The sequence below is a fragment of the Astyanax mexicanus genome, chromosome 5 (genome assembly GCF_023375975.1).
Source record: "Astyanax mexicanus isolate ESR-SI-001 chromosome 5, AstMex3_surface, whole genome shotgun sequence".
NCBI lineage: Eukaryota > Metazoa > Chordata > Actinopteri > Characiformes > Acestrorhamphidae > Astyanax > Astyanax mexicanus.
The window spans coordinates 25,074,111-25,090,517 of NC_064412.1; the positions used below are offsets into that span (position 1 = coordinate 25,074,111).

A 16,407-nucleotide genomic window follows, 5' to 3' on the forward strand; every position below is an offset into this window, starting at 1 on the left:
AGTTTTAAAACCAGTACTTTTTTCTTAAGTAAAAATAAGTAACGTTATTTTTAAACCCTAGTATCTATACCTGAATAGTTAATGTAAATACTTAATGCACCTTCTGTAATATCAGGCAGAACATTGACAAAACGTCTGCCTCTTATTTAGGTAAGTGTGTATTGAAAGTCAGGGAAAAGACTACAAATCCCAGCAAGCTCTGCGTCCGAGCGGAAGTTGGTCCGCGGCGACCTTGGCTGTCTGTGAGCGAGCATGGCGAATAAAGAGCCCAGCGTGAGTAAATTCTGAATATTGTGTTTACTGAAGAAGGTCGTGGTGTGAAAGAGCTCCGCATGAAGGCCGCTGTGTTTATTTAACAGCATTTAATAACAGCGCTTTGCGTTTTTATTACTGAAGCTCATAAAACATGTGCCCCGGTCCTCCTGACTCGGCTCCGGCTAGCTTAGCTAACCTAACTGACGTTATAGTAACTTATCCACTGATAGATAGATAGCGTTAGCGGCGGTGTTATTTAACGGGAAGTGTACAGTTAATAAGTTCATTAGAACAATTTCTGAGATGATTGTGGCGTTCACAGGTCACTGTCACAGATTTCTGCTGCGTGACTCCCAGCTTCAGCTAACCTACAAGCCTCTGCTGAACTTCACCTAGCGCGTGTTATCAGTTACTAAATGACAGGGGATTTTTAGGGTAGAGTTTACAGGTTTAACCATAATGCTGCTGTCTGGTTCAGTTTTTTTAGCTGTGTTTTTTATATTCGTGACAGTGTAGAATTTGTATATAGCAATATGGCTAGGTTAGGTAGGTAGGTTATAGAAGGCACAGGGACATTTCTATACATTTTGTATGAACTTGGTTTGCGTGTTTTCGAAAGGTGGCGCTGTAGACTCGACGCTTCCAGTGTGAAACATCTGGCTGGTTAGAAAACGGTAACTAACCTGCCTATGGCTGTCTAGGTCAAATGCCAAATTCTAACCTCAGAAAATTGAAGTATTATATAGACCAATTGTTACTTTTGGCAGTGTGGGCAGTGTGCCAAGTCCTGTTGGAAAATTATATTCGCATCTCCATAAAAGTTGTCAGCAGTGTTGTAAGATTTTCCAGGAGAACACCGCACTGTCTTTGGACTTGATATAACAGTGTACCAACACCAGCAGATGACATTGCTTTCCAGACCATCACTGATTGTAGAAACTTCACACTAGACCTCAAGCAGTTTGGACTGTGTGTCTCTCCACTCTTCATCCAGACTCTGGTCCCTTGATTTCTAAATGAAATGCAAAATTTAATGATGATCAGTGATGGTTTGAAGAGCTAGGTCATCTGCTGGTACAAAAGTCCAAAGTCGGCGCTCTGTGTACCAGAAAATCTTACAGCACTTCATGATTACCTCTGCTGACAACTTTTATGGAGATGCGGATTTCATTTTCCAGCAGGACTTGGCACACTACTCACACAGCCAAAAAATCAAGTAAGTCTTATATAATATTTTTATTTTCTGAGACACTAATTTTTGGGTTTTCATTTGTTGTAAGCCATAATCAACAATAAAAAATAGATCACTTTGTGTGTAAAACATCTATATAATGAGTTTCACATTTAAAACTGAATTACTGAAATAAAGTAACTTTTCAATTATATTCTAGTTTTAAGATGCACTAGTATATTTGAGAAAATGATGCATGTTCTGATTTTCATTTGCAGAAGTTTCTTCAGCTGCTGAGGGACATTTCCAGTCGCATGTCCTCGGGCTCAAAGGGCGCAGGGCTTGGATTGAAGTTATTGATTGGTGCTGGTGCACTTGCCTATGGAGTCAAGGAGGCCACATATACAGGTACTGTAGCTATTGTACTGTACACCTGGCAATGATCTAGGGTATCTCTAGGGTATTATTTCTAACTTGTCCGGTGTGAAAAGCCAATGACATTTAAACTGACATTTAAAATGAGGCACTAAGAACTTTGAAAGTACACAGGTAGTATATGAGAAAAGACTGTTTATACATACAGTACCTTAAGGTTGTCCTCAAGGTCAGGGGTCAAGTTGTGGAGACTCCAGCACTGGAGACTTGGGTTCAAGTCCCTGTTTGGGAGGAGTTTTTATGAGCTTCTTTTGTCTGTCTGCGTTTCCTCCGGGGGCTCTGTTTTTCTCCCACAGTCCGAAAGTATGGAAATTGGGTAAATTGGATACTCTAAACTGTCCAGAAAAAAATGGATACTCTGAATTTTCCTGGTAAGCCTGTGTGTGTATAACTGAATTTTTAATTAGCACTCTGTCTTGGGTCAGCTCCACAGTGCCGAATGCAGTCCGAAAGGTTGACTGTCCTTTCTATTTGAGTGTATGCTGTGTGCAACTGACTGCCGCTTTTCACTGATGTGTTTGTGGATGAGTGCTGAGTGCAAATGGCTGTGTGTAAACGTGATTGTAAAATGTCCTTGGGTTTCTAAAATGATTTGAATGCTTTGTAGTTTACTGTCAGTGTTGTTCTTGCAGTGGAGGGTGGTCAGCGAGCGATCGTCTTTAACAGAGTTGGTGGAATGCAGATGGACACGGTTCTGTCTGAGGGACTTCACTTCAGGTAGGAATTTTAAGAGATGCCAACGGTTTAAACTACAGTTTAATTGTCAGTCATTTTGCTGCTCTTAAACATGCACTGTACAGCCTAAACATGTACAAGGATTACATTCTACGTGTATCTGTTAACAGAGAACCGCTGTTCATGTAAGACAGTGAAGTTTTTTTTTATTTTAAGCTATACATTTGGATCTTTTCGTTGCAATAATCTTGCCATAATAGGGTAGATTTGTTCAATATAAACTTAAATAAGGACCACAATTAATTAATGATTTATTAAATAAACAATTATTATAAAGGACATAGCACACAGCATTGTTTTGGTCCATGATACTGGAGTTGCTCATTTGGCGCTTAGAAATTAGAAATTTGGGTTCAATTAATTTTCAATAAATTTACAGTCTTATCAGTCTAGCGTTCCTCAAAAAGTTAATGGTTCCACACAGTCAGCATTCTCTCTGCTATTGCTGCTTTAAACACATCTTTACTGACAATTATTCAAAAAACAAATTTTATTGGTTAATTAATTAATTTGTTAGCCAAAATTTATTTGCATATGTAATATACCATCAGTTATCATATTTATTAGAACATTTTCTTTTCTTACAGGATACCATGGATTCAGTACCCTATAATATATGATATTAGGGCAAAACCACGAAAGATTTCCTCTTTGACTGGAAGTAAAGGTAAGTGTTTCAATTACTAGACCTATCCTCATGATGGACGACTTATTCCATTGTTTTACTTTTACCATTGTTGACCCATACAATAAATGCCAGTTCAACTGACAATTATTAGCAAAGGAAGCTATCCAGTGTCTTTATTGAAAGTACATTCTTTCTAAGTATACTGACATTTGTTTGGCATTTCTTAAGTTTGTAAATTAAAACTATGGAGGGCTGTCTTGTGCTGTAGGTTATCTCTCAGTAAGTTGTTTACAGCAATCATTCTTTATAATCAAGGGCATCAAGAGCACAGTATTGTTTCATAGGTCTGGAAGAAACCTGGTGTTTATTTTTATTCTTCTGTCTTGTCTCAGATCTTCAGATGGTGAACATTGCACTGCGTGTGTTGTCTCGACCTGTGGCCTCCAACCTTCCTTATATGTATCAGCATCTAGGGAAGGACTATGATGAACGTGTATTGCCCTCTATTGTTAATGAGGTCCTGAAGAGTGTAGTGGCCAAATTCAATGCGTCCCAGCTCCTTACACAAAGAGCTCAGGTAAAATCAGCTATTTAGTACACATTTGTAAAAACAAAACAAGAAAGCACAAGGGCACATTTTTAACAGTATTTTTTCTGTCCCTTCCTGATCTCTTTTAGTGGGAGAGAAAATATCAGTAACAAAAAATGTAAAATATAATTTAGTTTAAAGAGAGCATCTTAGATAATATGACATATTCTAAATATCTGTTTTAGAGATGTTTTATGACTTTTTATAGTCCTGATTTTTATTTTCCTGATAAAATATTGATTACACTGTGCAGCACTTATGTTTCCAACTGAATTTTACCTCTAATGTAAAATTAGTGATACAGTAATATAAAATAAATATAGAATATTTATATCTTCGGCTGATCTTGTGCAAAATGTGTGTGAGCAGGTTTCTTTGCTGATTCGTCGGGAACTGTTTGAACGAGCTAAAGATTTCAACATCATTCTCGATGATGTGGCCATTACAGAGTTGAGCTTCAGTAGAGAGTATACAGCTGCTGTGGAGGCCAAACAAGTTGGTAGGTATCAAATCTGGTGTGTGTGCGCGCATGTAGTGCTTACCTGTTAATGACTGCCTGTGCATTAATGACATGTTTTCCTCCAGCCCAGCAGGAGGCCCAGAGAGCTCAGTTCTTTGTTGAGAAAGCCAAACAAGAACAGAAGCAGAAGATTATCCAGGCTGAAGGAGAAGCTGAAGCAGCTAAAATGGTATGAATGCTTTTGCTGCTATCATGTAACCCAGAGATGCAAACTGATACATCCCAACTTGTAAAAAAGTTTCAGATATTTTTTTTATGTTATGTTTATGTTATATATATATATATATATATATATATATATATATATATATATAAATAATCAGTTTGGGTTTCTTAATTCTAGCTTGCTGTTTATTTATGTGACCCAATGTTGATGATTTTTACTTACCAGCTTCTTGTTTTTGTTCTGTAGTTAGGAGAGGCGGTAACAAAAAATCCTGGATATCTAAAACTCAGAAGGATCCGAGCAGCTCAAAATATCGCCAAAACGGTATGTGCTTAGGTCTTTTTACTTACAGTAGTTTGTTCATGTTTTTTGTCTAAAAATAGGAAAGCATTTTCCTATGTTCATTTGTCTGAAACGTAACTAGTGACTGACACCATTTTGTGTTTGATGTCTGTATTGACTTACAAGATAAGTTTTGTTTTGCAGGTTGCAGCCTCCCAGAACAAAGTGTACCTGAATGCAGATAGTCTAGTAATGAACCTTCAGGATGACTCTTTTAACAAGTAAGTTTTCTTTCTCCTGCTTTTTTTTTTCATATAAAGGGCTTTAGAATAGTAACCATAAGTAATCTGAATTCTAATTTACCTCCTACTGAGTTTAAATAAAATGACCTTGGTTGGCCTGGTGTTGGCACTAGAGAGCAATGTTTTGCATTTGGGTTAATATCTTAGCAACTGTGCCACCTAGAATGGCTTATTTTGTCAAGTTTTCTGTATCAAGTAGTCGCTGGAAGTTTTTAGCTTCACCCACACATCATTGCCATATTTAACATAATTTTCAAAACAAATTTTGTACTATTTATTGGGCAATATCCCAAAAATATAGGTATCAAAATGTTCAATAGTTAAGAGTTTTACTGGGTGGAGCTTGGTTCACATAAATAGCTAATAGTATATGGTCTGAAAGCTGTACAATGACATTGTATCAAAATGTCAATATTTACAAAAATTTGAGGGGTGTACTCACTTTTGTGGCATATTGTAATTTATGTCTGGAAAAAATGAGACCACTTTTAACAAAATTGAAAACCTCTGGAATACAATCAAGAGAAAGCCAAATGATCACAAGTCATCAAACCAAGCTGAACTGCTATAATTTTTGCACCAGGAGTGGCATAAAGTTATCCAAAAGCAGTATGTACGAATGGTGGAGGAGAACATGCCTAGATGCATGAAAACTGTGATTAAAAACCAGGTTTATTCCAGCAAATATAGATTTCTGAACTCTTAAAACTTTATGAACTTGTTTATTTGCATTGTTTGAGGTCTGAAAGCTCTGCATCTTTATTACTTCAGCCATTTCTCATTTTCTCTAAATATGTTTAGTCTGGTTAGTGTTTTGATTCAGACTGTGTTGATAAGTTGCCTTTTCAAGAAAGCATGTTTGAAAACAGTAGAGTATTAGGGCTGTGTATTGGCACCAACCTGGCGATACGATGCGTATCACGATACAGGGGTTACAATGCGATATATCACGATACTTTAAAAAAAACCTCATACAACCTAATTTAATCAAAGTGAAAAAAGTTTAATTTGTAAACAATCAGAACGGTGGGAGCTCCATTACACTTAATAACAGGTCCTGTAGCATCCAAAATCATGCCACTTTTTTCAACAGTTTTAAACACTCTGCCTTCTTCATTGTGGAAGCCAAAATGAGCCCACACTTCAGCTATGTACACCCCAGGAGCCAGCCTAACGCGTTTAGATTCTGCCATCGCCAGCGGGGTGCTAATGCTAATGCAGCTGTACTTACTTGCAGTGTACTGGAGGCACCGAATGGATCAAGTTAGATCACAGCACTGCCACCTTGCGGCCGGGTGAATAAACAACACAAAAGTAACTACTGTCTGCCATCTAGCTGACGGGAGTTTAATAAAAACACACTTAATAAAAAAATCGATACAGCGGTTTTGAGAATCGATACAGTATCGCGAAACGTAATATCGCAATATTCAAGTGTATCGATATTTTCTTACACCCCTATAGAGTATACATAATTATATCTACATAAGCATTTAGAGGAACTGCTGTGTTCTCTAGTACCACTCTGGAAGGATCAAACTGGATGGCATTAAAGAAAGAAACAGATCAATACATAACCACTCTTTCCTGCTTTATAATAATAAATTCTAATTCTAGTCAAACTTTAGGTATCTACTATGGTTTGATTCAATGCTATATTTAATCTTGGGTCCTACCCTCTACCCTAACAAAAAACAGGGTCTGTATAGGCATGCCATTTTTACCTGTTTGTTTTATTAGAGGTTAAATTGACTGAAGCCCCAGGTGACACAGAGTTAGGATCTATGGGTAAAATGCCCAAAAACAAAGCATGTCTAATACTGAAAGTTATACTATATTAAATTAAAGGGGTTGTGCAATATCCAAACTTAAATAGTCCTAACATAATATATTTAATTTAAGCACAACTGAAAACAAGGAACATTGTTTGAAAGCAGTCCTCCCTCTGGCAGCCTTCTTGGTTCCTGCCATTGAATGCTTTGATCCTCCCTCGTTTACTCATTGGCCAGTAGGGTTCTACCTGATAAAGGCTGGTGGTCAATGTTAGCTGTGGTGGTGAGATACTGAAATATATAAAGAAAAATGTAAGATTAGCAAATTATATCTTGTTTGTATGTTTGGATGACAGTGCTTTGTAAAGTTGTGGAAAATGTTCTGCTTACATTCTTAATCCTGTGACAATTTGGTAAAGAAAAATCTTAATGCTTTGAACTCATCCTGTTAACATTGTTTTAACACATTTTGTAATTGTGTTTATCTTGCAGCTTGTCACTTGGAAAGAAGTAACTTGTTCATAGAGTGCTCTCCTTCTGTGTGTGTGAGGGTCTGTTCACAGAACTGCTCTGTCCATGTTCTTAAGGTGCCAGTTTCTGATTATACTTCAGAAAGGCTTACCAACACAGGAAAGATCCTGAATGGCTGTTGTATATTTCTAGTAGTAACCCTGATTGATTCTGCTCACACATTTGTCAAGTTCACTTTGTCAATGCATTCGCTATTCAATCTTATGTTCTTTTCATTCAGATGAAGTATGCTGCTGTACATAAAAACAGACTGGTTGTAGATTCTATGCGACATTCAGATCTGTTATGGAAATCTTTATTTAATTATATCCCTTCATTTTGGCTGATTGTTACTGTTGGCATGAAAGGTGATTTCTCTTTTAGTGATAATTGATGAGAACAAGACAGACAGAAAAAATGAATAATCCATCCATGAATGACCAATAGCTTTTTTCAGAGCTGCTATGGCACATCAGGTGGTGTTTGTGACTTAGCTGTGGAAGGATTGCAAAATAAAGCCTTTTCTATTTCAAAATGTGTGCTTTTCAATCCATCATGTCTTCTTTAAAGCATTGTTGTATTTGTATTATAATAATAATAATAATATATATATATATATATATATATATATATATATATATATATATATATATATATATATATATATATATATATAATTAATAATAATAATAATAATAATAATAACTATGAAATATAACATTGGCTGGTAAACACTTGCACATTTAAAAAGACTAATAAATAGTTCTGTTAGCTTTATATGGGTAAAAAAATTTATTTCATGCAAATGAAAAGATAAGATTACCACTGGTAATTGTGTAATGAAAGAAATTTTCAATTTTTTTCTTTACCAGTCTGTATCTAAATTTCATGTCCTGCCTTGTACCTTTTTCTTGCTGCTTTTGTTTAGCTGCTTATAGTCACAAAAACATACTTTGTATTCATTCTTTTTCTTTGCTTGCTTTCTCTCTCTCTCTCTCTCTCTCTCTCTCTATCGTGTGCACGCATACAAATAATCATTTGACTGTAATTGACAGTACAAAAACGTTTACTTGAGTTTCAGTTTAATTATTTGCAACTTTGTTACAAGTATAAAAATATACGTTTTTGCTTTAAACACATGATCACAAAGTTACTTAATATTCACTTCTTTAATATTATTTTATTACTTATATTCCATCATTAATGTAGGCACAAACAAAATGTACCTTTTATGAACTTTGTATTTTCACTGGATGTTCAAAAGACCAAAACATGTTCTAAACAAAGTTAACTTTAAACCTTGATTAGTGTGCTTGCTTTGTGTTGCTTTATTTTTTACGTTATGTGAGATTTGGCATAATGTGTTGTGTATTTTTAAAGTAAGATATTTGAGTTTAAAATGTAGTGAAGTTAAAGGGTAAAGTAACACAAAATAACAATACTTCTGTTAAAGATGAACGATATATGTAAAATATTGTATCACAATATATGAAAACACTTTCATGATTCAGAATTGGTATCATTTTACACTCAAATAAATACTGCATTGGTAGCGACAGATTCTAAAACAAAAATCTAATTAAATGCTACAGTTAAAGTTTTTATTTATAAAATGTGCTGCACATTAAATTAAAAAGCACTCATTTCTTTTTCTGCAATAAAATGTGCAGGTTAATTGTGATCTGTATTTTCTTCAGCAATGATGAAATCCTCTACAGTATATGCTAAAAATAAAACACAATTTATCACAATAACAAATATATCACTTTATGATGACATTTTGTCATATTGCCCTGCCCTAAAGTACTTATTGTTTAGATGGGTCACTCTCCACCTCAGTCATTTGGGTGATTCAAGTAATAAAGGCTAGTCTTCTGTTGCCTTTTTATACATTTACAGTATGCAGTAGGCATATGACTTCTTTATATCTATAATTTGAATGCATTTATTCAGTTGTATTGTCTCATTGACAGTCACAACAGTTCAGGAAGTAAACATGCCTCTGCTAAGTGGATGAAGGCAGGAATTGCTGACTACCTGCACATTTTGATGGATCATCATGGGGTTCCATTAAAGCTCTTAGATTAATCTCTGTTGACTTGATATAATTAGATCATATTAAGCCCTTTGTGGACGTAAGAAGATGGGCCTGTGGATTATTTGGCCCTCACAAGATCCTGTCAGTCACTGTATTTATTGATTCATGTTTTGCCTGCATTAACAATTTGTTAGTTTAATTCATAATTTGACCTGTGAAATTATGCTTTACAAGCTGTTTAGCTATTTAGAAACACTTAAATGAACTGAGTGCATTAAAAAGGTATTTGGTGACTGCTGTGTGTAGACAAGTAGGGCTGGGCGATATGGCTGAAGATGCATATATTGATATGCTGAAGACATACGATAGATAAGATATGATGGCATGAAAACTGGATTACATTGTTTAAGATGATGAAATGAAGTTATATTGCTACTTTTAATTTTAATGTTCCCACAGTATAGTTTGTACAAGTGCTATCTTTCCAGAAACCACACAAACATATTTGCATATTGTCACCTTCCAAAAATAACATAATTTTTTTTTATTTGTACTTTTTGCCTAAATCCTCTACTCCTGATGCTGTATGGCCACCTGCGGTAAAATCGCCTACACTCTCAGTTGATTGGATCATTTGATTCTTCCCCTTTAGGATAATGTGACTTTGTTTGATATATTTTATTTTTATATTTATCATTTTAATAATATATTTTATGTGACTTAAGCAAATTTCATAGATTTCCAAGATGGTGGCTACCTTCACGGAACTGATTTTCATGATTCAGGGCTTGTCATTTTGCTTTACATATTGCATAGTATTTTTATTGAGTTTTAAAGATTTTTTTTATTCTGCAAAATAGCTAAGTACAGAAAGCTAGCTATGAATGCTTTCCAATTTGTAGCTGTTAAAATGTTTAAACATTAACTGTTGTCTGTCTTCAATCAATATTTTCACAATGTTGAATGTTGTTGGTTCTACTGCTTGACTATCCTCTTAAACCGTTGCTAATTTTTCAATAGACATAACAACTGTCATATGTTTTTTGTGTTTCATGGAAAAACTTGAAAAAAAAGTGTGATTATTTCTGGAAGGTAACAACATGGAAGGCATTTTAATACAATAGAGTTATTTTATATCTTGTAAAACACAATTTAAAAATATATTAATATTTTTAATGTTACTCAGTCTTGCAGGCAAATCATTTTATTTTAATATGTAAAGAAGTAAATTTTCAAAGCCTATTTTAAAGTCTATTTTAGCTGTTTTGTTTTTTGTTGCTTTAGAGCAACATTACACATGGGTCTCACACATTTTTTATTATTTTATTATTATTAATTGATTATTATATTATTATTATATTTTTTATTTTATTATTAACATAACAGGGACCTCCAAGTTCCTAAAACATAGTCTGTTTTTTATTTTCACCAAATGCAAATATCATGCTATAGATGGTATAGAGATCAGACCAAATCATAACATTTTCCAGGGGTGGGAAATATGCCTCTAAAATAAAAACATTATTTTAGATATTTTAGGATTTTTTTTGCAATAACAGTATTTTTTGCCATATGATTGATTACAATCATATACTACTGTAATAAAATAAAGGGTAAAGGGTTATGTAGCATAACAATTCCCAACATTTGGCATCATTATGCAGTTAGCTCACAAGGCAATCATGCTAAAGCAGTGGTTCTTGACATCTTTAAGTGATATATAAATACAGCTCTGAAAAAAATTAGACCACTTCAAAATGTTATGTTTCTTTGAAACATAATCAAGAGGAAGATCAAACCAAGCTGAACTGCTTGAATTTTTGTACCAGGAGTGGCATAAAGTTATCCAAAAGCACAGTGTAAGACTGATGGAGGAGAACATGACAAAATGCATAGAACTGTGATTAAAAACCAGGGCCATTCCACCAAATATTGATTTCTGAACTCTTAAAACTTTATAGATATGAACTTGTTTGAACCTCTTTTTGTTATGTTTTGTTATTTCAGCCATTTCTCATTCTCTGCAAATAAATGCTTTAAATGACAATATTTTATTTGGAATTTGGGAGAAATGTTGTCCGTAGTTTATAGAATAAATTCATTTTACTCAAACACGTACCTATAAATAGCAAAATTAGATAAACTTTTACAGAACCTGAAGTGGTCTTTTCATTTTTTACAGAGCTGTATAACTATCATGCTATACAGTTTAAAATCATCACAAATAACAAAATCACAAATTGACTGCATTCAAGATAAAATACTGTTATTAATCACAGTAAGGATATTTTTTAAATCACGATATTACTGTGTCACGATATGATGGCACACCTCTTCTATTTCAGAGACATGTTCCTGCTAAAGGAACAGTACAGTAAACTGAGCCTGGCGCGCAGTGCCGCTAGATGGCAGCAGACTCCGGTCTGTTCCCGGCGCGCTGTGGCTGAGCGCGGCGCGCGGCAGGGGCGGGGCTGCAGGTCTGCGGGCTGAGGCGGGTTCAGGGCTGAGGCTCCGCCGCGCGCGCGGGGCTGTGAGTGAACGGGGCAGCGCGTGTTTGTTGCCTCGGGTTTCTAAGGCGCGCATTCATCCTTAATGGGCCCCCGTACAATGAGTGTGTGCCATGAAAAGCTCCTTTGAGGCGGAGGGGGTTGGGTCGCATGCGCACTGAGAATACGGGCAGCAGGTCTGCAGTGTGTGTGTGTGTGTGTGTGTGTGTGTGTGTGTGTGTGTGTGTGTGTGTGTGTGTGTGTGTGTCCTGCTCCCCAGGGTCCTCGCAGCCGTCCCACATCCAGCTCCCAGCCTCCTGCACGAGCCGCTGAGAGAATTTTTCAAATTTTAGGAAAAGTGCTTTTATAATACAGTGCTTTAAAATCATAGTGCTGTTATCAGTTCCCCAAAGTGTAATAAATAATACTCTGGACTGATTTTGAATAGCTTACTCTTGAACTACTACACTATCACATGATTACAGTTTTTATACTTCTACTCAAATCATTTGTTGTGTCGCTTCATGAAAGCGTTAAGATGTACCTGTACCTCATTAATTGTAAGTCACTTTGGATAAAAGCGTCCGCTAAATGCAATGTCATGTAACGTACAATGATACTTATGTAAATGTAGTTTACAACAATGTAATACGTCTGAACATAGTTATCTGATTGTACATTAATTACAGTGCTCTGATTTTTCCAAAGTTGCGGTGCTTTTATTTTGTGGAGCTGTGATTTTATAGGAATTGCAATGCTTTTATTTTTTGCTGGAATTGTGGTGCTGTGATTTTATAGAAATTGCAGTGCTTTTATTTTGCGGGAATTGTGGTGCTGTGATTTTATAGGAATTGCAGGGCTTTTATTTTGCGGGAATTGTGGTGCTGTGATTTTATAGGAATTGCAGTGCTTTTAATTTATGGGAATTGTGCTTTTATTTTACAGGAATTGTGGTGCTGTGATTTTATAGGAACTGCAATGCTTTTATTTTTGCCGGAATTGTGGTGATGTGATTTTATAGGAATTGCAGTGCTTTTATTTTGCGGGAATTGTGGTGCTGTGATTGTATAGGAATTGCAGTTCTTTTATTTTACGGGAATTCCAGTGCTTTGATTTAACAGGAATTGTGCTTTTATTTAACAGGAATTGTGGTGCTGTGATTTTATAGGAATTGCAGTATTTTATTTTAAGGGAATTGCAGTGCTTGTATTTTATGGGAATTGTGCTTTTATTTTACAGGAATTGTGGTGCTGTGATTTTATAGGAATTGCAATGCTTTTATTTTTTGCCGGAATTGTGGTGATGTGATTTTATAGGAATTGCAGTGCTTTTATTTTGCGGGAATTGTGGTGCTGTGATTGTATAGGAATTGCAGTGCTTTTATTTTACGGGAATTCCAGTGCTTTGATTTAACAGGAATTGTGCTTTTATTTAACAGGAATTGTGGTGCTGTGATTTTATAGGAATTGCAGTATTTTATTTTATGGGAATTGCAGTGCTTGTATTTTGTGGGAATTGTGGTGCTGTGATTTCGAAGGAATTGCCGTGCTTTTATTTTGCAGGAATTGTGGTGCTGTGATTTTATAGGAATTGCCATGCTTTTATTTTACGGGAATTGTGGTGCTTTTATTGTACAGATTCTGTGATTTTGAGTATTAAAGTGATTTGAAAGGGCCATTCATTAATTTATTAATTTAAACCAATCCCAGGAGCCATCGGCTGATAGGCAAGACCTGGGCATACCCTGTACAGACACACACAATTTTGTTTGCCCTTGTGTTTGGACTAAAGGAGGAAACCAGAGCACCCAGAAGAATCACACGTGAGAACATGCAAACTGTACACCAGTGCAAACCTTGCCCCAGCCAGGGATTGAACCCAGGTCTTCTTGTAATAAGGTGACTTTGCTATGCACTGCACTGTCCCACAGGAAGTACAGTGTTGTGTTATTTAATGGAAATTACAGCACATTGATTTCCATACAAGAATTGCAATGCTGTCATTTGATGGCAAATAGTGTTTTGATTTTACAGGAATTAATGATGACATGTTAAAAGAATAAGTGTGTTGTGATTTTACAGGACACCTGAATTACAGTGTTGGGGTTTTATGGAAAAAAAAATTATAGTCCAGTAATTTACAATAGTTTACTGGAAAATAAAGTGCTGTCATTTTTGTTGTTTTTTTTCTCTCCTTTTCTTTTCTCAGTGTTTGTGAAATGCTGTGGTCATCCACAGGACTGTCGCACCTGGCCGAACGATCCTGCGGCTGAAGGTGCTGCCTGTGTCCTTTCTTTTCTTTTTTTCACTCTTTTCTCTCTAGAGCCCATCCTGCTTTCTCCACCAGCCAGCCCCCCCCCCGCTCCCCTCAGCCTGCCACAAAAAAAAGACAAGCTTATTGCTCAGCTGGTGCGTTTCCATAGCAACGCTGACCTCATGCTGCGACAGGCAATCTGGGCCGGTTGCCATAGCGATCCGCCGTGACATCAGACCCGAGCTCCAGTTGCCATGGCACCACACCCACTGGCTCAGCAGCTATTTCTGTGTGTGGCGCTCGGAGCCAACAGGCAGAGCAGCTACAGTGTCAAATTTTTATTCATGATTGTGCTTCCTTTGTTAGCACACTTTCACTGCGCCTGTGCCAGCTGCTCCCTCCTGTCCGCCGTGGCTGTGCAGTACAGTAGCTGTGCGTTTGTTCCTGCGCTCCAGAGCGGCTCTACTGTGGCCCCTTTATGTGTGAACATGCTTCATGTTTTGTGATCTCGACCCTTCAGATTCCTGCCATTACTGCAGATCTGACCGGTCACTGTTCAGCACATTAAACTCTACTGCTGACAGCTCCTGGAAGCCTCGCGTTAACATTAGTTCTCGATGTCCCTCCTTCAGTCTCTGCTGCTTCCTTGTATTCGCTCATTTTTTCCATTTGCTTGGAAGAGAAAGACAGATGGGTTTGACATCAGCTGTGTGTGAGAAAGAAGAAGGAGAGAAAGAGGAGATGAAGCGAGTGTGAGAATGCGAGAATGTCTCATTGAGGCAGCAGTGGGTGCTCTATTTCCGCTTTTCTCCAAGGACATTAAGCAGCGAATTTGATCCAAAGGTGACATTCTAAGTTTAGTAATCTATAAACCCAGGGTAGAGGCCTCCTTATAAACTTTTTATACTACACCAGAATTCTCTGCATTTCCCCATGTAGTTGCAAAAGGAAGGGGTGCTGATATGTATTCAGTGAAATTCAAAGAAGCTGTTATGAGGCTGAAAAACAAGAATAAAATCATTAGCAACATCGGACAAACTTTCAAATGAACAAAATCCACTGAAGAAAGAAAAAGAAGGCACTAGTTAGATAATTAATCTCAATCTCAAAGGGACTGGTAGGCTAAGGAAGACAGACCTCCAATGTTGATGGCAGGAGAATCCTCACAAACCTTCAGAAAATTCTGTTGTCTGTTCAGCAGATCACTAAGAACATACAGGAGGCAGAGGTGTTGATATATATCAGAAACAACAGCGTCGCATTATAACACATTATAAATGAATATAAGTTATTAGTGGTTAAAAGTAACTATAGCATGATTTGTTAAGACAGCATTTTTGAGGTTCTTGGTATCGACCTATAACACCTTACAAACACAGATGATGCATTATGGTCAGTTCATAATGCATAATAAACACGGCTATAGTGTCATTTACATTTACATTTACGGCATTTAGCTGATACTTTTATCAAAAGTGGTGGACCAGTGTAGAGTGAGGAGTCTTGCCCAAGGACTCTTACTGGTGTAGTGCAGCATTCAGTCACCCACACCTGGAATTGAACTCCAGTCTCCCAATATGATGTGGAAGCGCACTAGCAGGTAGTGGTGTTATCCACTCCACCACACCAACCGTAATGTCATAAACATTTTTATAAATGTTTATAGAGTCTAATAGACATGACATTCATAAAGAGGCTCAAGTGCATACCAGAATATCTAAAAAAAGGGGGGAAGCAGAACAAATAAATTCTGAGGTGATCCATCCAATTATCCATCCTACAGTAAGGTAATGATTCTAAACATTCTGCTAGGGCAAGATGTTTTTCAAAAAAACAAAAATGGTAGGTTCTTGTCAATCACATGATTTAATCAAATGCTAAAGAGAAAACAAAGAAACAAGTCTCTGTAATGAGTAAAAGCTGAAATGGCTGCATTAAGTGCTTTGGCAAAAGTGATGCCTATTAATTGCAGAATTTAAGCAGTTATTGCATGCAAAATATATGAAACAACGTACTAAAGCATGACTGCTAATGTACCTATAATTGATTAATCCTAAACATACCGGTTCCTTAAAATGTGTGGGAATGTGTAAAAAAAAGTGCTGTTTAAATATAAATTAAATTGTGTAATATGTACTTTAATTATATCAGATTGATGGGCTCTGTGGAGCAGAAGGGCATATCAAGGAAAAGTGTGTCTTAATCCCACACATTATAGAGGGCACTGTATATACACATTACACTAATGGGACATTTGGATGGCCC

General features: G+C 36.4%; 2 protein-coding genes across 2 annotated transcripts in view; one reads left to right on the forward strand and one right to left on the reverse strand.

Annotated features, from left to right (window-relative positions):
- The window catches only part of LOC111195860 (G2/M phase-specific E3 ubiquitin-protein ligase-like), a 675,934-nt gene that overhangs the window by 487,056 nt on the left and 172,471 nt on the right, over positions 1–16,407 (reverse strand). The window lies entirely within an intron of this gene.
- Positions 151–7,900, forward strand: phb2b (prohibitin 2b). The gene is made up of 10 exons (XM_007248243.3): positions 151–273; positions 1,705–1,834; positions 2,494–2,578; positions 3,184–3,263; positions 3,617–3,801; positions 4,183–4,312; positions 4,399–4,502; positions 4,746–4,823; positions 4,986–5,062; positions 7,348–7,900. Exons 1-10 carry the CDS (start codon positions 253–255, stop codon positions 7,367–7,369), a joined length of 912 nt encoding a protein of 303 aa, XP_007248305.3. The 5' UTR covers positions 151–252; the 3' UTR covers positions 7,370–7,900.

Excerpts from the sequence above, each read along its gene's own strand:
- phb2b (XM_007248243.3), top strand. The coding sequence starts at position 253 with ATGGCGAATAAAGAGCCCAGC. Across the intron at positions 1,835-2,493 it reads CAAGGAGGCCACATATACAG|TGGAGGGTGGTCAGCGAGCG; the intron begins GTACTGTAGCTA and ends TTGTTCTTGCAG. Across the intron at positions 4,313-4,398 it reads TGTGGAGGCCAAACAAGTTG|CCCAGCAGGAGGCCCAGAGA; the intron begins GTAGGTATCAAA and ends GTTTTCCTCCAG.